This window comes from Cydia strobilella, chromosome 23, assembly GCF_947568885.1.
Source record: "Cydia strobilella chromosome 23, ilCydStro3.1, whole genome shotgun sequence".
Lineage (NCBI taxonomy): Eukaryota > Metazoa > Arthropoda > Insecta > Lepidoptera > Tortricidae > Cydia > Cydia strobilella.
In genome coordinates, this window is record NC_086063.1 from 3,261,361 (window position 1) to 3,286,822 (window position 25,462).

Here is a 25,462-nt window from a genome sequence, read left to right on the forward strand (position 1 = left end):
CCACTAGTTTTGGCCTACACTCGTATAGAGGGCGTTGACTGTTTCGTTTGTTATTTATAATTTTAACGCATACCAGTGAAAGAACATGGGTCAAAAACATATAAAAATAATTAATGCAAATAAAAAAATCATTTATCTAAATACATTTTATCGTATTTTTATAAATCTTCATTTTTAGTTTTAAAGTGTGTCGACAGATGGCAGTGAATTTACTGGGGTTACAAAATTTACTATGACAGTACCGCTCTAGTATAAGTTACTCTATGGTATCAATTTACTATTTTGCACCAACTTACCATTAGTAGCTCGGTGTTTTCTGTTGGTCTTGTGCTTGTGTAGTCTATGTCCTGAATGGTGGTCGATATCTGTAAACAAAACATAAAAATGTTATAAAAACATAATTTGTCGGGGACGCGATATAATTCAGTACCTATTGGTTATTAATTAGGCAACTAACTTATTGCCAGAACAAAGAATATTTGAAAGACTTATTATTAAGATTATGCATGGTGGAACTTGTTCGATTTGTCTAAGATTATGCTTGTTTATAAATAAATAAAACATATAAATAGTTGACTGTTCTTAGAACACATTTAATTTTTTTGCAAGCAATTAGACGCAAACTCAGAAACCTTTTATTGAAAGAATTTATGGATAAAATTAATTTTATTGCCTCATTACAACAGACATATTTTTGTTATTTAATATTTTTACATGAGTATATTAAGTAGGTAATTTCTCTTTATAATGAAAAATTGACATATATTTCATATTTATATTTCTTATGAATTCTACCCTGACTATCCTTTTTAGGAGATAAAATATTATATGATGGTTTTATGGAATTCTTGGATGTTAGTTTTTAGTTTTTGACATTCATAAATCATAATCATAAATCATTTATTTAATAACATTCGTGATGTGAATTCTTATAATTTTGGCTTAGGCAAAGTTGTACTGTAATTGATTTCATAAAATAAATAATCTAATCTAATAAAAGAATTTTGTATGCATGCAGTTACAATTATAACTATGAACAATTATTTGTATTTTATATCATACTAGCGATCCGCCCCGGCTTCGCACGGGTAGTTCAACTAATTTACACAAAACCTTTACATATTATACATATAAACCTTCCTCTTGAATCACTCTCTATATTAAAAAAAACCGCATCCAAATTCGTTGCGTAGTTTTAAAGATCTAAGCATACATAGGGACAGACATACAGACAGCGGAGAGCGACTTTGTTTTATACTATGTAGTGACAAGGTACGTGACTTATTATAACTTAAACATTCCTAGTATGTACGCCTTAATTATCGACTACCAAGAACTGCACTGGCAATCATTGCTTATTTCGCATCAATGTTTCAAGAACAAAGGCGGGACTCCACCAGTGTGGGGCACTGTGCGACACAAGCATTTTTGTACTGAATATGCTTGTGCCGCACAGTGCCGTACACTGGTGGATCCAGCCTTTAAACATTCGCCATATTGGAACTAGCGCTTTTTACGTGATAACTATCTAAAGTTAGTAAGCTAACTTTAACAGAACAAAGTGAAGCTACGGCATTATTAACGTTGTTGTCTTAGCAAATGCCATGCAGTTATATAATAATAAATTCTTTATTTCGAAGCACTGAGACTCCATAGATGTTAGTTATAAATGTACTTAAAAGCTACGTTAGTTTTTCAGCAATCACATTCAGAATGCTGTTAGTACTATGCCTGATTCGACCCAGCAGGGACACGATTCTCTTTCTCATGATTGCTGCGAATCCGTCCGTCCGCGCCTCACAAATTTACCTTGGTCCCAAGCTAACTTTGTCCAATCTACTAGGACAGGGGTCTCCAAACCCCGGCCCGCGAGGCGTTTCAATTTTCCAGGTCCAGTTCTTGGGATTATCAGCAACCAGACACCACCAAATGGCGCCCGGTAGTGGCCCGCGCGAAAGTTTCTGAGGTGCAATATGGCCTGTTTAGTTTGATGTCCAAATTTCATGAAAGATGGCGCTGTTACAAACTCAAACTAGGTAACGCTAGTTCTCTTTATAGGAATCTGGCAAATATTGAATAAAGGAACCGTCTCGTGTGATGCGGACGGGTCCTGGATTAGTGGATTTTCCCCAGGCTACCATCCCCCCACACAGTCCTACCGCTCTAATTGCCCTAGGTGCAATAGAGCCCGTCAGGTTAAAAAAAATAATGAATAAATGATTGGTAACGTAGCAACTTGTATCTTATATAAACATGGCCCTTCGGACTGGGTAAAAAAGTTTGGAGACCCCCGTACTGGGATATACATGCGTTCAAGAGTCAAGACGTCTTCAACTCATTCAACACTTCATCTCAGCTCTATGAAGTCGAAGCTATATTTACCAGACTCCAAAAATAAGTAGTTCCAGTGGGAGTTGTAACATAAACATGAGCGTAAACGCGGCAACATCAAAGGGTAAACAGAACGTGGCCATAAACAAGTTCCGAGCCCAACACTATTCATAGAGATTACAAGAATTAGAGCCTATTATAAGTTGGCCTCTAAAATGTTTGGCCAAATATGAATATGGGTCCACTGTGAGATGATGTGCATAATAAATGTATAAATTAAAAAGTAAAGATAATTAAAGCCAGTTAGATAAATTACCTGCACATTCAAGCAAATATTGCAGGGTAAGCTTGGTCCGGCGTCAGACTCCGGAAAGTCACAGATTATATACGGAGGCTAAAAAATAAGTGCATTCCCGTTGCCAGGGAGGTTTTGGAATTATACTGAGCAACTTTTACTATGGGTCCAACCCCGAAATCGCGAAAAAAAATTTGACTGTTTCATACATTTTGGCTGGTCCATTTTCTATGGGAGGGTAAAATTTTTATTTGCGATTTCGTGGTTGGTCCCAAAGTAAAAGTAGTAGTAGTAGTAAACTCTTTATTGTACAAAAAGAAACATAAAACAAGAGAAAAACGCATCATTTGTACAAAGGCGAAATTGCTTGCTTGAAAAGTTGCTCAGTATAATCCCAAAACCTCCCTGGCAAACGGGAATGCACTTATGTTTAAGCCACCCTGTATACCTAATAGTTGCTTTGGTTGCGTCACCTTTATTCTCTTCGCTGATGCGACCAGACCTGGAATAGGTACGCACTTCATCCATCACTCCAGCTTTGAACTAATTGAACTATAATATGTTCCATCCGCTAAGCGGTAACTGTACTCGTACTAAGAACATGTTGAGTGAAGCTACACGTGACGTCACTATGTATAATTGTACACGGTCCGTCAACAAGTCGGACGTTACGAACTTTACGTAGTGATGTGACGTTGTGTTGATAGATGATACGCATGACGGGCATGACCCGTCGTTGAAAAGTTGTTCAATATACCTATAATATAGAAAAAAACTTCGTTGTGTAGCTACAATTCCATTAATTAAGGGCCACTTACACCATTCCACTAACACGGGGCTAACAGGTTAAACCTGGAGATACCATGGTTACCAGTACAATTTGACACTGGGTTAACGGTTCAACGGCTTATCCCCGGGTTAGTGGGATGTTGCAAGTGGCGCTTAGTGAATTACTTTATTTATAACCCGTCTCTGTCGATAGACCCGGTTTTTTATGTTTTAACTAGTGTTTTAACTGCCCGCGACTTCATCTGCGTTGAGCGATAACATACGTGATAAATACACGTGTGTGGGACAATATCCTTAGCCTGATCTGCCTTTAGCTATATCTAGAAAATTATTTTTAGCAATAAGACCGCCTGCTGTTACCTAGTCTTAAGCTTTTACCTATTTCGCTTTCTGTGTATTTTTTAACTTTATGGTGCACAATAAAGAATACCTATTTACTTACTTATTTTATTGAAACTACTCTGTATCTGTATGCATACAAGACATTATAGAAAAGATCTAGATCTAGAGATTATAGGAAAGTTTCTATAAAAGAAGAACCCGTCACAGAATAAGTATCTAATAGTATTATCATACAGAACGGCCACGCACCGCCCCGCCCCGACTCGAATTACCTCGCCCCGCGACAGCAGATTGACGGCCGTTTGCCGACCGCTCAGTACTGTTTTTAAGCAACTTACTCACACCGTGCCGCGTGTACAGACGTGCCGTTCACACATAGAAACGCAAGTGATTTTTAAAGTATAGCGTGTCCGCCCTGTGAACCCGTGTAACAACTTTGTATGTAATCATTCACCTCAACTATCTTGCCGTTACCTATTGCTCCAGGTTACTAACTCATGGTTGGTATGTGTGCCTACATAATAGCATGTATGTAAACTGTGTGTATTGTATGTCAACTCACGCTCAGTGTTGAATATCGCGCCGATGCGCATGCCATAGATAAGATTACTGCATACACACAGACGTAAAGTCTTATTTGTAAAGGCTCGGACTATATCAGCCACAAGCGAAGGCATTATTGAGAGTAAATATGCTTTAGGAAGTTTATCACAAAGAATTAAACGACGCTTGGACTAGGTGCAGTATAAATGGCAAAGATAAATTAATTCCTACTAATCGAAATTAAACTATCGTGAGACATAGTTATATCAAATAATTTAAAAACAATAGTAAGTGAAACCGTACTAATCTAAATAATTCCTACTATGTAAAAGTTGGTACCTATGTTAAGATTGTTGCTTTGGATTTTTTTTTATGTAATAGGAAGCAAACGAGCAGACGAACCGCCTGATGGGAAGCAGTCATCGCCGCCCATGGACATAAGCAACATCAGAGGAGCCACTTATGCGTTGCCCACCTTTGAGAACCCTAAATACCTGCTTCTTGAAGAACCAGACACTTTTTCCAGACACCCGTCAACCCTTTCCCAGCAAAAACTCTGATTGGCTTGATTATTAGAAATTATAATTGCCTTAGGTACCCGCTACAGTTTTATGAGTATACCTATAGTTTGTGTGTAAATAAAGTAATGTAAATAAATCCAATTTAAAAATATCCCTAGCAACAACTTCTTCTGTAAGTAAAACAATCATGATATTACAGTTTCATAATAATAGGTATTATTATGAAACTGCCGCCGTCTGCCTGTCGGGGCTTACAGTGCAAACCATAAATTAACTAAAACCAAACTTATTGTTTATGTGTCTCGACGATATTGGATTGTTGTGCTTATGTCGCAACATAGCATCTTAGATTTCTAATGCATAGTACGAACCCTGACGCTTTTCAGTTTTAAAATGAAATACCCATCAAAATACAACCTTAGAACCTCAGCGCCCCTAGCGCCGCCGTGGCGAACTAGTCATAATGGCGCCGGTAACCATGGTAACGCTCGTAAAATTTTACGAGCAGCGCCCCCACGCGCTCAAAACGGTACGCTACAGCGCTATGTATTAGATTAGGGGTGCTATTCTGAAACCTTACCTAACAATTCTAGATTAACTAGTAGAATAGGGTATTTGACTGTATCATACCTAGTTATTTTTATGGATCTCATTTATTTTATCAAATATGTTCACAGAGTGCTCAAAACATCTGAAGACATAGGCTAAAGCTTCAACACAACAGTGTTGTTAAAATATTAGCGAGCACACCTTGTTCGATCTTACGGCGATGGTACGGACTCTAAACAAGCATAGTACAAACTAAAACTAAACTAGAATGAGATCCAATTAATTTTTATTGACTATTTATTATCTATAGAACTGTGTAAGAAATCAGACTATTTAAGTATTACAGAAAAAATACAAAACTTTACATACACCTTATGCACCTTAGGCACAGTGCCCTGAACTAAACCATCAGCGAATCTCAAACGAACACAGAAAAGTCCAAGTTATGTCGGTTTTCGCGAAGGGAATGTGTATGTGGCTCAATTTCATTTCAAAACTATTCGATTAGGTGAAGTGTTGACTCGAGGGCTATATATTATAGCGACGGCATTTTATTCCTTCACAGCGGATTCAGTGGCACTTCATTTTTGTTGCGGTTTCAACTTGGTGAAGGCTGGAGTAAGTTTATAAGTTTTTTATAAGTCTGTGAAAGGGCAAGATCTTATGAGGAAGGCTTCCGTTGTTGGCTTACAAGTATTGATTTATACTCGTAAGTCCCCGCGTACAAGTACAAATTAATTTCGAGTTTTAAACTCAACATCGAAATAAACGCTAATTAATTTACAATGCAAGACCGTCCGTGTCTTCCAGTATTTTGTCTATTTTTTCCCAGAAACCAGTTGTGTAAGCAGTCAAGCCCAAAAGTACAAAAGAAGCGTAAATGAGACGTCCAACTACTTCACATACTCCCGCAAACTGACAAACACTACCTTTTACTTTACAAACCGCCACTTAAAAACGTTCTAATAGCCCAATAAAGTCGAAAACTTAATTAGACAGTGGCATTTCAGGCTATAATTAAGGCTCCCCAAGTCGTAAAGTACGTCGAAAGGCGTAAAATGTCGCTTTGTGACGGAATCGGGCCACTAGGGAAGGGGCGTATTCATATCCCTCACCATTTCTTTAAAAAACAGGATAAGTGTAACTTCGTTTACGCATCAGCTTTAACGGTCTTATGGTGACACTTATATTGGTTAGAGCGCTTGGGAATATCATCACGAACCTTTATTATAAGGTCGTAAACACCGTTGGTTTTCATGTAAAGTCAGCCATTTTGTATTATTCAGTTTATGCGTGGCAACTTTCATTAATGGAATCGTAAAAAAGTTATGGCGAACAGGAGCGTTTTTTTGTTTACAATTACTATGTAGATCGAGATTATTTTCCCGGGGGAAGAGATAAGGAACTGTCAAGTGTGGGGTCACGCCAAATGGTGACATAATTTTTACACAAATAAAATATTAATTGCACTCATTTTTGGACGCATTATGATATACATTTGCTGGGGTTATACAAATGCTAAATATTACCATTAATTTTGACGGCTTGGCATTTTTTTGTCAACACCTTGCTACAAAAAGCTGCCATAATTTAGATACTTAGTACCATCTGAGTACCGATTTTATAGTAATTAATAAAATGGAACATAGTTGTGATGTTAATGGTCAGTCCATGCAGTTACATCAAAATGTATGGCAACATCTGCTTTAGCTGGCAAATATGCGGCTACAATATTTTGCACTCCTCTACGCGTCTTAGGATTTTTCAAGACGATGGGGGCATTCCAGAAAAATGTCGGTGACGTTATTTTTTTAACACTTCTCATAAAGCTATAAAAAGCCGCTATTTGGCCTGATAACGTTTGATATCTTAGTTTTTAAATTGTAGGTACATATAATAGATTTCTGCAGTTTATTAAAGTAGCTGATACGCGTCATGTCCCCGACAAAGAAGACCTTTATGTGGTATGCCCCGGCAAACTAAACGATTTTGTGCTATGCTATGCTACACTCCAATTATCGCGTGAATGAAACCGAACACAACAATATTATTTTAAAGGAAAGTGCAAGTGCCGACGCCCTCGCTTCACTCGCGCTTCATTTGACACACGTTTCCCTTCATGAGCAGGGTGTTTGGTTAAGCGTGTCTCTAATACCTACTGCTCGCGCTAGTTGTGTCGTTTTCAATCAAAAGGTGCCACATTGTCGCTTGCCATAAGGACGCTCTGACAGGTTATTCGTCTTAAAAATACAATCTAATTTCGTCCTTATGGTAAGCGACAATGTGGTACCTTTTGATTGAAAACGTCACAATATATATCGTCGTCTAGTAGTCTAGTACCCACAACACGCCTTAGGTGTTGAGCTTGCTGTGGGACTATATTGATTTGTGTAAAATTATCCTATAATATTTATTTATTTACCAAAGACAGCAGTAACTTGAGACAGATATGTCCCTCAGATCTATATCGTCCGCAGACACAGGCGGAAACGTAGGCATACACGGAGTATGTGTGCCTACTTCCCGTTATACATTGACAGATTGTTTGCCAGGCACAACTGCCAGTTCTTATGGACACATCTGTACTTATATTTCTAGCTAATATTGCCGAAGTCATAAACTGGGACGCTTACCCTAACGCTTAATGTCATAAAACGACACTTTGGCGTAAGTAACAAAATATTTTATGACGTAACGTAAATACAGCAGTGAAAGATATTACTTAGAATAACGGGGAGTGCTCCGAGGAAGTGTTCTGATTTATCCCTGCCGCTTTTTTCTGCCATCACTCTAAGCAAAAACATTTTCATCTTCACGACTTGGATGGTTGGCAGTCCTCAACTGTGCGTTTCTCTAGAAATTCTCTAGAGATTTTTGTTCTGTCATCGCGTCGCTAACCGAACTGAGAACGCCAAAAGTCCGCCAGATTTCTGTTGCGGGTCGAGTCGGGGCGGGGCGGTGCGTGGCCGTTCTGTATGATAATACTATTACTATTACTTATTCTGTGGCTAAACTGTGGAATGAACTGTCGCCTGCGGTATTTCCGACGGATACGACCTTCAAACCCTCAAGAAAAGAGAGCTTCATCGGCTGGCAACTGTTGCGGGTGTCCATGGGCAATGTCAATCGCTTACCATCAGGCGATATAGTTTAGACATCTAAATTTCCGTAGTTTTTGTGAAATTTCCGAATTTACATGGGAAACTAACAAAATGACGGTTGACGGCTGTAGGACAAAAAAGCGGTATTTAATAACGTTAATTCTCTGGGTTTGGGCTACGAAATAGAATACGTCCCAAGAAAACGCAATCGGCGATAAAAGCTTGTAGATTTTGCATGGCTTTGGAATAAGCATTGAACATTTTTGCCATACCTATATTTGACACAAACTAGTTTTAACTTCCCACATCAACACTTATGCAGACGCCATGACATATATGTCCCTAAAAACGTGTACTATTTAATTACCATTTACCATTATTTTAGGGTTAGATTATATATTTCCTTGAGTAAATCTAAAAACCATGTTCGTAAAATATCATGAATAAATAAACTCAAACTTCGAACTACTGCGAGCAGCACACATCGAGTCCAACTTCTGAATGTTTCGGAATGTTTCAAGAACAAGCGATTTAACAAAGCCACGGTGTTTTGACACCTAATTAAAGAGTAATTCATATTCATATTCAATTCTTTATTGCAGATAACAAATGATCCAGCATATTACATTAAAATTACGTACGTTAAAATAACAATAAATAGGGACACTTAAACATTATTAAAATATTGAAATTTCAGTCTTGTACAAATAAAAAGGTATGTTTTAAAATTACAAACAATTACAAAATAAATATTAATAATAGTTAAAATTCAGTCAATAATAGTTATGGACACAATAACATCAATCACAACACACAAGATATCTAATATCATACATATAATATCAAATGAATAACTAATTATCCAACTCCGAATGCCTTACTAGTTAAAAGTTGAACAAAGCGCGTTATTGATCCGAAAGTCTACGGACTAAAATAGCTCCTTTCATCTCGGAAGAAAATAAACAATGTCTAACAAGAATACTTGCACTAATACCATGTTTCCGCACGAAATTAATTAACCACGAGTCGCGGCTAGTGATGTACTCTGGGAACATTCCAAACCGGGAATATTCGACAAATATATGGTTTTGGAGCGGCGTGTCCAGATTTGGCGAAGCGCTATCACGCCATTTGCCATCCGCACGCACGGGTCTTCTTAATCTTCTTATACGTACTCGTAGTACGAAAAACAAGCCAGCAGAGGTCCTACCATCATCATTCGCTTGCCCTTCGGTGAATTTAATATTTTAATAATTTTTAAGTGTCCCTATTTATTGTTGCTTTAACCAAAGATAGATATAACTCCGTAATAGATGGATACAGTCTAAAGGGGCCCACTGACTATCAGTCCTCCCGACGATATCGGTCTGTCAGTTGTTCGGAACCGTCAAATTTTTGTTCTAACTGACAGGCCGATATCGTCCGGCGGACTGATAGTCAGTGGGCTCCTTAAGGAAAAAACGTGCCTCGAAAATCAAGAAAATTTGATTCTCGTTCAGAGGGCACTACTAGTTTTGGCCTACAGTCGTATAGATGGCGTTGACGGTTTCGTTTGTTATTTAATTTTGTATTGTAGTTTAGTATTGTGTACGGTCGCTAAGGTATTTGAGTCTGCGATTTACCAATCGGTTCAGGCCCAAGCTAGCTGCATAATGTCTGATGCGCAATATGGCTTCCGGAAGGCGCGCAGTACCACAGGTAACCTATTGCATCTCATGGTCAATATAGTGCCGGCAGTGGATGCAGGAGACCAGGTGGATGTGGCATACTTCGACTTCCGGAAGGCATTCGATACCGTCGACCATGATGTTTTACTCGTGAAATTGGCAAGCGCGGGTTTCACTCCACATACTCTTACTTTCCTTGCCAGCTATATAAGTAACAGGCGCCAGTATGTGCTGTGCTGGTCACGTGTCAGAACCATATTTCACGAGGTCTGGCGTAAGTCAGGGGAGCAATTTGGGCCCCTTAGAGTTCATTTTAATGATAAATGACCTTCCTGACGTTGTTAAAGATTCCATTTGTCTACTCTTTGCTGATGACCTCAAGCTTGTCCGCAGAGTTAATGACAGCTCTGATTGTATTAAATTACAAGAGGACATACACCGAGTGGTCAAATGGAGTCAAACGTATAGGTTAAATTTTAACGTGTCAAAGTGCGCCATTGTCTCATTCACCAGATCTCGGAATCCACTTTGCTACCAATATGTGTTAGGAGAGTCACCGATGCAGCGCGTCGGCGAAGTGAAGGACTTAGGGGTGCTGCTGAAGTCCGATCTCACCTTTCGAGACCATATTGTTTCAGTATGTAAGAAGGCTTTCCGAAATCTGGGGTTTGTAATGAGGCAGGCTCATGGGTTTACTAATATTAACGCGATACGTGTCTTGTACGAGGCAATAGTCAGGAGTCACTTGGAGGGTAATGCGGCAATCTGGAGTCCACACGAGTCAAAATATAGGTTAATGTTGGAACGCATCCAAAATAAATTTATTAGATTTATATATTTAAAATTATACGGAGTATACCCTTTTTATCCGTTAAAGTATCCTACGTTGTTCGTGTTAGGAATGGTAGGATACAATAAACTAGAAGTTAGAAGGGAGCTGGGGCTAGCTTCATATATATTTAAGTTGGTGCGGGGCAAGTTGTGCAACCCTGGAGTCCTGGCAGAGGTGCGTTTGAACGTACCAGATCGGTATGTGTGGCGGCGGCGGCAGCCGAGCCTGCTGGCCGAGCCGCTCGCTCGAACGCAACTCCTTCGCCAGGCCCCCTTTACGCGCGCAATTCGGACCCTTAATAGAGTAGCGATCGAGTTAGATTTGTTCTCTTGTTCTTTGAACGAACTCACAAGAGCTACGCTTTACGTATTGTGCTACTGTAATCTGTAAGCTAATGTATTGTACCTATTTTTTGTGTCAATTTCCATACTGTCGAATTAGGATTTCCTGTAATTGATGGTTGTGTGTATGTAAATAAATAATAAATAAAAAAAAAAAAAAAATAAATAAATAAATATGGATCATTTGTTATCTGCAATAAAAAATTGAATATGAATATGAATTACTCTTTAATTAGGTGTCAAAACACCGTGGCTCCGTTGAATCGCTTGTTCTTGAAACATTCCGAAACATTCAGAAGTTGGACTCGATGTATGCTGCTCGCAGTAGTTCAAAGTTTGAGTTTATTTATTCATGATATTTTACGAACATGGTTTTAAAGATTTACTCAAGGAAATATATAATCTAACCCTAAAATAACTTAAGATAATGTTCGTGTGGCTATTAACATACAATGGTACACGTTTTTAGGGACATGTTAAGACGTCTGCATAAGTGTTGATGTGGGAAGTTAAAACTAGTTTGTGGCAAATATCATTTCAACGCTTATGCCAAAGCCATGCAAAATACCTACAAGCTTTTATCGCCGATTGCTTTTATTTGGGACGTATTCTATTTCGTAGCCCAAACCCAGTAAATTAACGTTGTATAACACTGTTTTTTCGTCCAACGGCCGTCATTTTGTTAGCTTCCCATGTAAATTCGGAAATTTTACAAAAACTACGGAAAGATACTGTCTAAACTATATCGCGTGATGGTAAGCGATTACTCACAAAACAAGCCTTAATGAGCTAAGTCGATTTGTGAAATTGTTCTATAGTATTTATTTTATCAAGATTTGGCAGCAACATTCCCAAAAACGGCACATCACTAGACGCGACATCCACTACGTGACAGGAATGAGATGTGTTTTCCTGTTGAAATTATTGTCTCTCCAAAATAAATGAGCTTGACGAAGTTTCTGTCGTAAAGTTATTTTTTTCGTAATAAGAAAAGTTTATTTAGTTATAAAATTATTTACTGCTATTTTTATAGCATAACAAAAACAGTGTAGGTAGGTACGCTCTATATTTTAATTTCCCAGACACGAACCTAGCGGCCGCCATACAATCAAAGTTACGCTCTCATTTTAAAACGGCTTACTGAAATGATATGAAACTTGGCATGGCTACTCAAGTAACATATATTTGTCTGGTACTAGTTTTCGTTGCTAGGAATTGTAATACAAATAGATTAGAACGAGTGGAAGTTTTACATACAAAACTTCCACTCTCTCTATTTACTGTGTATTAACAATTACAAAACTAGTACCAGGCATAAATACAGAATGGCTAAATAATAAGTGCATTCCCGTTGCCAGGAAGGTTTTGGGATTATACAGATCAACTTTTACTATCGGACCAATCGAAAAAAAATTTTTTTCGCGATTTCGGGGTTGGTCCCATACACAAACTGCATGCCGCAGGACACTCAAGGAACTGTCTTTCCCGTAGAGGCCATCTGACATCCGATATCGGATTGACACTTCCGATAATTTCAGACTCCCGGTACCTACACCTCGCGGCCCGACATCGTGGATGTAGGATCCTACATCCGATATCGGATCGGACAATGTGAAAACGCTCTTAGTGTACACCATAAATTTCGTCAACATACAAACTTATTCCATTACCACACAGTGAAAAAAAATTTCGTTTAATTGAAATTGGACATTTAGTTAAAAAACAAAAACCGGCAAACTGCAAGGCACTGTTGAAACGATATTAATAATTAAGCGTTTCCGGCTGAAAACGGCGCGCCGCGGTTTGATTTTACTTTTAATTTTAAAAGTTCACAGTTCGTGTTGTGACTAAACTTGTGACTTGGTTTTTGATTTTGTGCGAATTTGTACAAAAAACCCGTTCAAATTAATGTTTCCGTTGTTTTGTCATGTTTGGCCATGTAATGACTCATGTTATACAAAGTGTCGCGATTAAATCGATTGCACTATGTTTTATTACAGGGTTAATATTTTTTTTGTTTTTTTGTCTTTTCGTGATGCCCAGTCTAGAAGTTTCACCTGCAACAATTTTAACAACTTTCATAGGTGGAGGTATTTCATAGGTGGGTAGGTTTGTGACATGTCGAAAGTCCTCCGAAAGTCCACATGTCTTTGAACGCCCAATTTTTTTTACCAGACTACGGCAAGTTTCATTTTTGCAGTCGTATATATGTACGTACGTAGAGTAGGTTTTTTTAACGAGGAAAACCGTAGTGAGGTCGATGTTTTTCAAGCGATTAGCTTTTCGTCGATATTTGACTTATCGAATATCTGCCAACCAAATACCTCACGTATTCTTCCTTTTACCCTTAACCTAAAGAGGGTGGGTAAGGGTTTGAACCCTTATCTGTGAAGTACTGAAGTTTGAAGAACTGATGGTTGAATATTATGCGAAATAAATTCAATCTGTCGGTTTCCACAAATACCTATTATACAATTGTCTTTTTCGCGGTTCATCTCAATCGGTTTAGCGGTTTAAACATAAAGAGGAGGACATATAGATCGACATTCGCATTTATAATATTAGTAGGATTAGATACCTAAATGCAATAGTTTTTAAAAGTAGGTACAATGGGCTTACTTTTGTAACCTATGAAATAAAAAAACTATGAAAACGGATTATATCGCGTATATTGAATTTATAATTTACGCTGATCGTATCGCTGATGACACTCGCGATTACTGTGTAAAATCATCCATAAGGGATGTATTATAAGTTCAATTTACGCGATATAATCCGTTTTCATAGCTTTATTTCATGAGTAACTATCGCGGTAACCGAAGACAATATTTCGTAACCTTCTTTTAGAAACATATATATTCTAGCTATGCGAATAAAAATAATTACAGGTTAGTTTTTTATTCAAATTTTAGAATTGTACACTTCATGATTTGGTTATGTTTGACTATATTAAGAAAGAAGGAAGAAAGAAAGAAAGAAATACATTTATTTAACATCTTAAAACATTCATAACATTATAATATTCGAACATTCATTCATCAAACAAACTAGATGCTAAACAGGATAATGCCTCGGCAAGCCATGACGCTGATTTTCAGTGGGTACCTGACTTAAAACTAAGCTACAACTAAACTAGTGACAAGTGACAACACACGTCAAACATAGATTACAGAATACCGACACAATGAAGAGGGAAACTACAAAATAAAACATAATTTTCATGATGCGGTCAACCGATCATTTTATGAAATGATTGCGATTATGAAATGATTAATTCTATGATCTGGCCACGACACTTTGGATTTTCAAGTTACAGCACCAACCCTGTATTACGTATAACGATCAGTTTATCGCTAGTCCAGTCACGTGCGCCCGTCCCTCCGACAGCGGAACGGGATTCGAACCCGGACCGTTTGATTGATAATATGGGGAAGTAACTATTTATATAAGACAATAGGTAAGTATAGGTTATCACCATTTAGAGATAAATAAATTTACTCTGAAATGGTAACCTGTCGACATGGCTTTACCTAGATATCATCTTGGCACCGGTCCCTTAATATATATTTTTTATACTACGTCGGTGGCAAACAAGTATACGGCCCGCCTGATGTTAAGCAGTCTCCGTAGCCTGCAACTCCAGAAGAGTTACATGCGTGTTGCCGACCCTAACACTCCGCACCCTCGATGAGCTCTGGCGACCTTACTCACCAGCAGGAACACACACAACACTATGAGTAGGGTCTAGTGTTATTTGGCTGCGGTTTTCTGTAAGGTGGAGGTACTTCCCCAGTTGGGCTCTGCTCTAGATCTGGAATGACATCCGCTGTCCTGTGCCCTACCACACAAAGCGAGATGTCATTCACAGTGCCTATACCTCTCTTTTGGACGTAGTTTAAGGACATACCCGGGTCCGGACGTAGTTTAAGGACATACCCGGGTCCGGACGTAGTTTAAAGACATATCCGGGTCCAAAGCTTATATAATGCCAGTCATAATAACAATATTATTTATTCAAGTAGTAAGTAAATACATTTTTTAACTCACCTATACCGTAAAATAACTTGCACTTTCACTTCACCTAATATATCGAAAACACTGAGAAAAGCAGAATATTTCCTGGCAATTCCTTACCTAGATATACGCAAATACTTGAATGCACTAACTGCACCTAGGTAAGTATATAATGTACCTATTGTGCACATACCGTAGCAGGACGCGCCTTCACCTATATTCAGCACAGAAAAGCAGGTATTCCCGGCGTATCTCTAGGGGCAGACGTTAATGAGATTTCGATCGGACCAGCAATATTCACATTACTGTTCAATGATGCAAGATAAAGATATACAGCGTAAATTACTTATTTATTATCATTAGCCTCGATTTTTTGTAAATAATTGCTTTTCTAAAAGTGGGTTGCTTCGCAAAATCGGCCATCTGATGAACTTTCAATATGGCGGCTATCTTTCTATGCCTTCTGTGGTATATCTACAATACATTATTTATAGAGAAATGATAAAAATGGGAGAGGATACTCTCGGATCAAGCAGCATTTATCTTCATAAGCGTAGAAGTCGTTTAAAAAGTTCATCCTCATTTTGAGAGGAGTTTTACATTTAAAGAATGTACATAGCATAGGTATCGAATATGTTTCGTTTAATGTTCTACTTTAAAAAGGGATGTTGTGAATATTCGCATCCGCATCGCAACCGCGGAACTTCCGCATTATTTTCAACATCCGCATGAGCATCCGCATAAAATCGATGCGGTGCTTAATGCGGTTGCGGATGTGGAACATGTAGGTACAGGATCGTCTTAGCGGCGGCGTAAGTGCTAGTTAATTTCGTCATTCGTTTTTGTGATTCGTCGATCGAGCACTTTAGCCTATGACGGACAGCGACAAGAAGTGAAAAGTTTGTTTTATTTGGACTTTAGTATAGTAGGTAATGCGATAGTGGGTCACCTATATTCTTGTTTAAATACTAAAAGTTTCGTTTTTTTTTAAATAAAAATTACTAAAGAGTAATATTTGACGTCTTTTATGTGCCTAAAATCTTGACATCCGCGTCCGCATCCGCGGATGTCAAAGAATCGGCATCCGCAACATCCCTGCTTTAAATTAGGCTGTGCGTTGGGTGTCAGTAGGTACCTGTGTAACGCAACTGTTTCATATATTTGAATACTTCTGTCCACGGCCCACGGCCTCGTCTGCGTGGAATGATGATAAAGATTGATCCTTCCCCTGGCCTCAAACGATACCTAATTTCATCTAAATCGGTTCAGTGGTTTAACCGTGAAGAGGTAATCATCGAGAGTACACGCCTAAACTAAAACTAATTCCAAATTCGAGAATTCAAAGCTGGCTGCGCCGTTTTTCCGTACCCTTTGTCCAGGTATGTTAGTGTTGCCAGTTTTTACCGCGCAGATTGATGGGCCATTGTGTTGCGTTCGCAAAAATTCCTTCTTCAAATATACTTCAAAACCTCCTATCTCACTTTACTGACCGACCGAATTTATACCATAAATTCGCAGTCATAGAGTTCGATTTCGACGTGTAAAAGAGGAGTTTTGAAACGGTATTCGCGCCCTCGAATAATTGACAAGTCTGGCGATGCGTTTTGTTTTTGCAACGTATTGAATCGTTGGCGGATTAGAACGTTTTTAGCCGTCTGTATTGTTTTACTGTGCTATTTGGCGTTTCCGTATAGTCTTTTTTGGGGTGAAAATTCATTTTATTCGTCGTTTTTGGGACAGATGTTGCGACAGTTTGGCTATTTAGTAATCGCCATTTGTATAGGTTATTAGTGATTAATGAATCAGCTTAAAAAATCTCCTATTGACTGTGCGCATGTGAGTGGCGCCTTAAGAGTTATAGGAAACATTCGTTTTTTGACAGCTTTCATCTGTCATTCAATTAATATGAATGTAGTCCCACGTTTACTTTTTTGCTACGGTTATCATTGTTATTACTTTTATGAAGCGCGCTCGTTAGGTACGGGTCCAAGGCTAATTTTACCTAGGACCTTAAGGCCCACTTGCACCATCCCACTAATCCGGGGTTAAGCGGTTAAACCATTAACCCAATGTCAAGTTGTACTGGTAACCATGGTAACTCCAGGTTTAACCGGTTAACCCCGGGTTAGTGAATGGTGCAAGTGGTCCTAAAGGGGCCCACTGACTATCAGTCCGCCGGACGATATCAGCCTGTCAGTTAGATCACAAATTTGATAGTTCCGAACAACTGACAGGCCGATATTGTCCTGCGGACTGATAGTCAGTGGGCCCCTTAAGAGACTGATTTGACGCCCATATATTATGTCCAGCGAACATGAATGGTTACGGAGAAATCAAAACTTAGCTTACTAGTTACTAGTACAGTAGAATCTGCATATAATGACATCGAAGGGAAGCGACAAAAACGTCATACTAAGCGGATGTCATATAAAGCATAATGGATTAACTTCTTATTTTTAACTTTTCCAAATTAATGTCAAATTCCTTTGTGAGAGATGAGTTTTATTAATCTTGTACCAATTATCATATTATTATTGTTATTGTTTTTATTCCCAGCAACAATTATCAACTTGTTGCTGGGAATAAAAACTAAAAGAACAAACACGCCACGCACGCACCAAACGTCCTCGCAGGGAAAAACGTGGGGACGGCCACGAAAACCAGCGAATGTGTCTGTATAACCGGACATAATTTCATGAAAATGGGATTTATAGGTCCTAGTAAGCGATTTGTCACTACAAGCGAAGTCATCTTATCCGACTTTATCACCAAGAATTGTATATGAAAACCAAACTTCATTTAATAATTGCGTCATAGTAAGCGGTTGGTCAGTATAAGCGGAGTCATAATAAACGGTTTCCACTGTACTAAAAATGAAGCCGTGTATAGACTTCATGTACGCTAAATTTGCACAATGCACACTGCACACATATTCTTTAGGAACGCCTTGACTTAGCACTTGGCATGAAAACTTATGGTCGAACTATATAATTACCTGGGTGATTACCAGAGATCTTATTAAACATGGTGGCTTAGTGATAATATCAATCAATCATTTTTATTTCGTCACCACAGGTGTAAATACATTAGTACAGGTTATAGGGTGTTTTTCATAAGTACATAATACATAATACAAACATTAAACAAAACACAAACATTAACACGATGGTTATGATATACCTTTTCGGCGTACGATAATTAAATTATAACTAACTAATACAATTTAAAATATCAAAACATTAATTATTCGCCATTCGCTAGTAAACACTTTGTATAAATACAGGATGTTTGTACAAAACATTTTTCCCTAAAATATTTCCCGTGCTTGTTTCCGTCCTCAATGCGTGGCGGAGGAGTCATCAAGTGGCAGTGTCTATTTCCTAACTAGGGCCGGGAAAAGTATCGATAAAAGTGATGTCGATAATCGACGTTGTATCAAGCTACTCTACCTACCCGCTTCAGAATTACGAATAAATAATTTGGCTACTAATCAAATAGAGCTCTTAACTCTCGATAAAATTGTGGATTTTGGATACTGGCCGACTGATTCGGATTAATAATGTCATATTTTAAACATGTTTGTGCCCATTACGAAAGAATGATGGATGTTTGTTATTAAAATACAATTTGTCGAAGTTTAACTTTAATATTATTCTCCTCAAGTTTCTATCTATATTCCTATAAACTTTATTATATCGTCTGTAATGTTAAGACTAATAGGATGCGCGTTGAAACTACAAAAGCAGCTAATGTATCGAATTTACACATTCGAACTTACAATTCGCTAAAAAGTTCAGTGTAGTTATTATACGAATAACTCCCAATTTTACGACTGTTCGTTTTGTTTTGCAGTTAAAACCGTGGTTAAAACAGTACATTACAAAACATTTTGCATAGTAAGGTGAATTTGTAAACTTTTTAAAGCCCTGTGAAATTAGTTTTCTACGCTGTGTAACCGTAATGCGTGTAAATTGCTCATTACAACTAGGGTAGTAAAATACAGAATGCAGCTTACGACAGGTTTTTTTAAGTTTTGAATGTAAGCGATAAACTTACTTCAAGCTGTGCTTACTGCAACCTCTATGGTCTCCTGAGTCTCCTGACCATCTACCGCGGTCTACCGCGAATATAGAATTATGATCTTTTTTGCACATGATTTCCAAAATCCCGTAATTTAGAAAATTAAATAACCAAACGGTTAAGTTCCATCGCCCACACTGTTAACATTTACATCGGTGGACCTTAGGCCTTTTGTAATAAAGTTCACCGATGTACAGTCAAGAGTGTTGCTGTTTGTACTGACATTCTTATTAACAAAATCTCTAAATAGGTCGCTATATACTATTTTGTTAGTAGTAGTAGCACCGCCCACAATCTCTCTGCTTTGCCCTAAGGTTGACTGGTAGAGAATGCTTTTGGCATTAAGTCCACCTTTTGTAAGATAAGTATTTCTTTTGTGCAATAAAGATTAAATAAATAAATATATACAAATGAATTACCTATCAATCAATCAATCAATCAATCAATCAATATATTTTATTTCAGACCATGTCCATAGTGTTAGTGTACATTCCCTTAAGCCTATGTTAGTTAAACCTATACTAACTTATAATAACTTATAAACTAAGCCTCTGGATCCCATATGTACATACCTATACCTGTTACCATAAAATTACACACAGAAACTCAAAAGTTGTCTCAACTGGTCCCGAAAGTTAAATAAATCCTTGGGACTTTCGAGGTTCGGGCCTGTACCTATATAAATTTAATTTAATTTCATGTGAACCTTTGTACAATAAAGTGAATTACTACTACTACTACTAGGGGCTCTTTTTTTATTTATCGTATAGACAAAAATCACCATGATCCCATTCCTACGTCATCGTCATCGACTAGTGTAGTGCACGCTCCGTCGCCTCCCCACAACTATGAATACCCGAGCATTCTTTTGTACAACTATCTCCAACTTTATATGTACGCACAAACATATCTTTCACACCGTCTTATCTGTAGTACAACTATTGTTAAGACAATCTCAACCTTATCTTAAAGTGACAAAGTTGAAATTTGAATGCAAACTTTAAAAGTAGTGTGAGGTTTTTGAGATTAACAACGGATAATCACAGAATTGAAAGAGCTTATCCGCTATTATACTCATATGACATTCAAGCCGGTTTGGAATAGAAAAATGCATTGCGAATAAATGTTTGCTTGAAGAATTTGTATGGAAATATTCAAGGCGTTTCAAGGGGTTTCTGAAGAGTCTTGAATGCAATGCATTCAGCCTGACCCACCCAGCAGTATTGTTCCACCGAAGATATTAAAACTGCATATTTTATGCAAATTGGTATTGCTATCTTTGAATGTGTGTTTGTCATTGTCATATAGGTCATTCCATATAAGTTCCTCGCAGTCGGCAAAAAGTGAATGCCTTTTAATTAAATAAACCTATTGGAGAGAACAAGATGCTCAAAAATATCTAACTATATCGCCTGATCTAGATTCTAGTTATCGAGGTTTTACTGTATAAACTTATTTATTATTTGCAACCAGCGAATGCACGCAAGCCAAATTGTAGGCAAACAAAATAGACACAAATTGAAAATTAAACCACCTCGTTTGCCCGAAAATAACGGAATAAAACGCAAACTACCCTAACTAGGGATGTTAAAGTTTCGGGCAGTTTTGTTTTATTTAATTTATTCAACCTGATAAACATTATAGAGTTTGTGCGGAAAGAGAAGAATCATAGAATATATTGTTATATAATTATAGATTAAATACAGTTATATTACTAAAACTTCCGAATAGAATGTATTTAAACCAAAATAATCATGCCTCGCATATGAATGAAACGATAATTTATCTAAAGATAGCCGCTAACCGCATATCCTTGTTCAATGACCGCATACAGAGAAGATAAACTGTATGATATTAAAACTAGAAATACTAGCTCGCTCCGGTTCCTTAGAGATTAATATTAAATGGCTAAGGCGGTATTTACACTGGATGCTGATTCGCACACCGCGGGACCAAGCTATATACATACATAGCGCAGTCTCAATCAAACAATTGCACATCAATTGTGAACCGCCTTAAGGGGCCCACTGTCCGCCGGACGATATCGGCCTGTCAGTTGCTCGGAACTGTCAAATTTTTGTTCTAATTGCGTAAGCGAACAAGTAACAACTCGCGAACGCGAAGCGAAACGGCGCGGTGGGCCCACACGGCGTTCTGATTCGCAACGAGATCGCCCATCGCAGGACACTTCTATAGGTATCCACTATCAAAGGATTGCTTCACCCCGCGCCGCATCGCTTCGCTTCGCGTTCGTGTGTTGTTCGCCTACTTAGTACGCTGCGTTATAATTAAATGGCTAAGCTATGTTTAGAAATGGTTGCATTTAGCCTCAGGAGTCCGAATCTAATTTAAGATCTTGTTTCAAATCGTTGCAAAGTTAGCTTAGACGGACTCTAGGTTCAGTCAAGTGTAAAAATATGGGTGCATACAATTTACTCAAAAATATGTCACATAATGCTTAATTCGCCGAACTATGGGACATATTTTTGAATAGGTAAGATGTGTGCACCCATATTTTTACACTTACTGCCACGGTATTTGAATTATGAATTTGAAACAAAACAAATATTAAAACATACCCGGGTCTATCGCGAATTTATGTTTTCAAAACCCGAAAGTTTAAAAAAAAACTTATTAAAGATTAAGTCAACACTGCGTCAAAAACGAGAAACTAAAAACGCCCATTGTCATAACTTCCATAACCCGTACTTTTTCACTAAAATCATCGCGTAAAACTAGAATCGGAAACAACGGGCTGAAAGGCCGCCATATTGGGAGCGGAAACGGAAATCATTGTTTGGCTGGATATCTAGCTTTTTGGTTTTTTTGTCAACGTCGCGTCATGGACTGGAACGTTCTTTTGTTTATTGATAGGGCTGGCCGGTTACAAAATATAAAATCATTTCTTTGATGTTTTGTCTATTACCTTTTGAATTTTTACAGAGTTCCGTACCAAAAAGGAACCCTTAAGATGAGACTGCCTGTATGTCAGTTATAAACTGAATCATAATTCAAAAATTTATTCTGCAAGTAGGCCTCAAGGGCTCTTTCACAAGTCAATACATTTACAATAATATCATATTGTGACATAAAAAATACACAGATCAACCTAGCCCCAAACTAAGCAAAGCTTGTACTATGGGGGCTAGACGCCGATATAGCTGTACATCCATACTAATATTATAAATGTGAAAGTCTGTCTGTCTGTCTGTGTGTTACCTCTTCACGATTAAACCGCTGAACCAATTTAGTTGAAATTTGGCATAGAGATAGATTGAGTCCTGGAGAAGGACATAGGATAGTTTTTATCCCGAAAATCATCCCTTAAGAGGGTCAAAAGCGGGGTGGAATTGAAATAATTAATGTAGTGCCTGATAATTTGTCTACATAAGCTATTAAGCATACTTATGCTAAATTGCATGATTGCTATTACATTTTATCCAGGCGCTGTCTTACTCTAGCTGCGGTTACTAAGTCCACGCAGACGAAGTCGCGGGCAAAAGCTAGTACTCTACAAAATATAAATATATACTGAAATATGAGTATACTGTAATGTTTATAAAATGTATAGTCTAATGTTTAGCGTCAAAGATAATAAACAATTTAAATTAAAACAGTGGTACCTGTACCTACCTACGCTTAAAAAAGCCATTTTGCTACCTATTGAAATATAATCATGTAGTAACAAAGTGAGGCCGTGTCATTATAAGGCTATATCCGCCGATATTGCGTTAACTTTACTGGTTATGTTATGACTCAGCACTAAGCATTAAAGTTGAAGCCATAGTTCCTCAAAGTTAGCTAACAACACGTGGTGCTCAAACTTCTAAGCTCTAAGCTCTATTAGTGTAATTGTCCATTAATTAAAAAGTTTTAACGAAGACATAGGCACTCTTGCTTCATATTAAGGTAATGGTGATAGAGACAAACAAATGCATGCACAGAATCATAACCTTTGTAATATACAGTGGAATCCGTTTATTATGACTCCGCTTATACTGACCAACCGCTTACTGTGACGCAATTACTGTGCGAAGTTTGGTTTTCATATAAAATTATTTGTGACGAAGTCGGATAAGATGACTTCGCTCTTCGCTTATAGTGACAAATCGCTTACTATGACCTATCATTTGATATTTACCAGTCGCTTTTCGGTGAAGGAAAACGTGAGGAAAACGGACTAATCCCAACAAGGCCTAGTTTCCCCTCTGGGTTGGAATGTCAGATGGCAGTCGCTTTCGTAAAAACTGGTGCCTACGCCAATTCTTGGGACTAGTTGCCAAGCGGACCCCAGGCTCCCATGAGCCGTGACAAAATGCCGGGACAACGCGAGGAAGATGATGTCCAGTTATACTGACACATTGGCTGGTTTTCGTGGCCGTCACCACCGTCTTTCCTTGCGAGGACGTTTGGTGCGCGCGTGGCGTGTAAGTTTGTTTTAGTTTTGATTCTCAGTGACAAGTTGATAATTGGTAAGTACAATTGTACATATAAAAGCTGCGTTACATCTAAGATTTACTGACATAACTGACAGACAACGCACAGCCTAAATAATTGTAGTACCTTTAAATTTAAGAAAATATATTTTATAAATGTTGTACTTAGAGCTCTTTTATGGAAAGTTTTTATTGAAATTTAATCCTTAAAAGCGTTTTCACATTGTCCGATCCGATATCGGATGTCGGAAGGATGTAAAATTTCAGATATAATGTGTTTCACCGTATTTATATAAGCGTGTAATAAATCATTATTACTAAAATACGATAAATAACGCAAAAAAGGCGGACTTAATGCCGTAGGTACATAAATTGCAAGTGACTGAAGAAAAACTTAAATACTTACCTAAAAATTGTTTTAAAATTACATTTACAACTCACGCCACCCACGCCACTCTGTTGTAAATTAAATCAAAATATCAGATAGAATAATTCTATAAACTGACTCAATGCAATTTACTTAAACACGTTAAAACACGTTTTTACTTAACTGAAAATAGCCGTGTTTTCAATTCGTTTCAGTGCCACGGCAAAATTGCCTTAACTTGATTAACATGAATTATATGCCGTGAAACAGAGGGAGAATTGAAATATGTTTATTTAACATAAAAGCTGAATTGACATGAGTCATCCTCACAAGTGTGGTGCGGTCTGTACCTGCAGAGTCGAAGCGGAATTCAAGCTTAATAAGTTCTTTGTCGAAAATTTAATTTTTAAGAATAAGAATTGTTTATTGCCACATTATCAAGTACAAAAGAAATTAAAATAAAATAACATAAAACAAGAATAAGAAAAAACAATTATTAATTTATAAGTACAATCAATTGGGCAAAGGGTTTCCAGTCTCAGTGTGTGCCGGGCCGAGATGCGAGATTTTTGATAAAACCTTTAATCGCTGACTGTACTTTTCTTTCAACACGCAACTAGTCTGGCAAAAAAGAGTAGAAATTAAAAAGTGGCAACACTGTAGTGTCGTCCCTTTCAAATCAATCTAAGAAAAACGGGCCAACACTACATTGTTGCCACTTTTTAATTTCTACTCTTTTTTGCCAGACTAATACTCATCGAGACAATTTTAACAAACCCAAACACAATTAGGTTTAGGGACACCTCCTGTGTCCATCATCAGATCAGCTCGATGGTACCATAATATTACACTGTCACCCAACTTACATATGTATGTGAAGTTTCAGCTCAATCAAATAATGGGAAGTGGGTCTAATTTGCAAGATTTGGCCCAAACATTAAAGTTAAACAACACAAAAGTCTAAAGGGGGCAGGATATTCGCCACGAAACGAACTGATTAACTGAAAAACTTTTTTTTTTCTAAACAAAGATCTTGGTCTCCAAGGTTCCGTTTACCCAGGTTTCACTGCAACGGAAAAGGTCGCCGACGGTCAAAAGCATATCGCTTCCCCTCTCATATTGTTTCAACACATTATCTACAATTTAATAAGACGGTATATTATGGCTGCCTTCCAAATTTAATGGATATTTTTATAACATGGAGTAACAAAGTAACTTACAAGATTGAATCTCAAGTTTTTCGACGTGTTGCCA

General features: G+C 37.8%; 1 protein-coding gene across 1 annotated transcript in view; it reads right to left on the reverse strand.

Annotated features, from left to right (window-relative positions):
• Positions 1–25,462, reverse strand: part of LOC134751801 (tyrosine-protein kinase-like otk) — a 48,414-nt gene that overhangs the window by 11,391 nt on the left and 11,561 nt on the right. Inside the window, exon 3 of the mRNA XM_063687290.1 lies at positions 297–365. Within this exon, the coding sequence (XP_063543360.1) occupies positions 297–365 (69 nt within the window). The remainder of the gene's footprint in view (positions 1–296; positions 366–25,462) is intronic.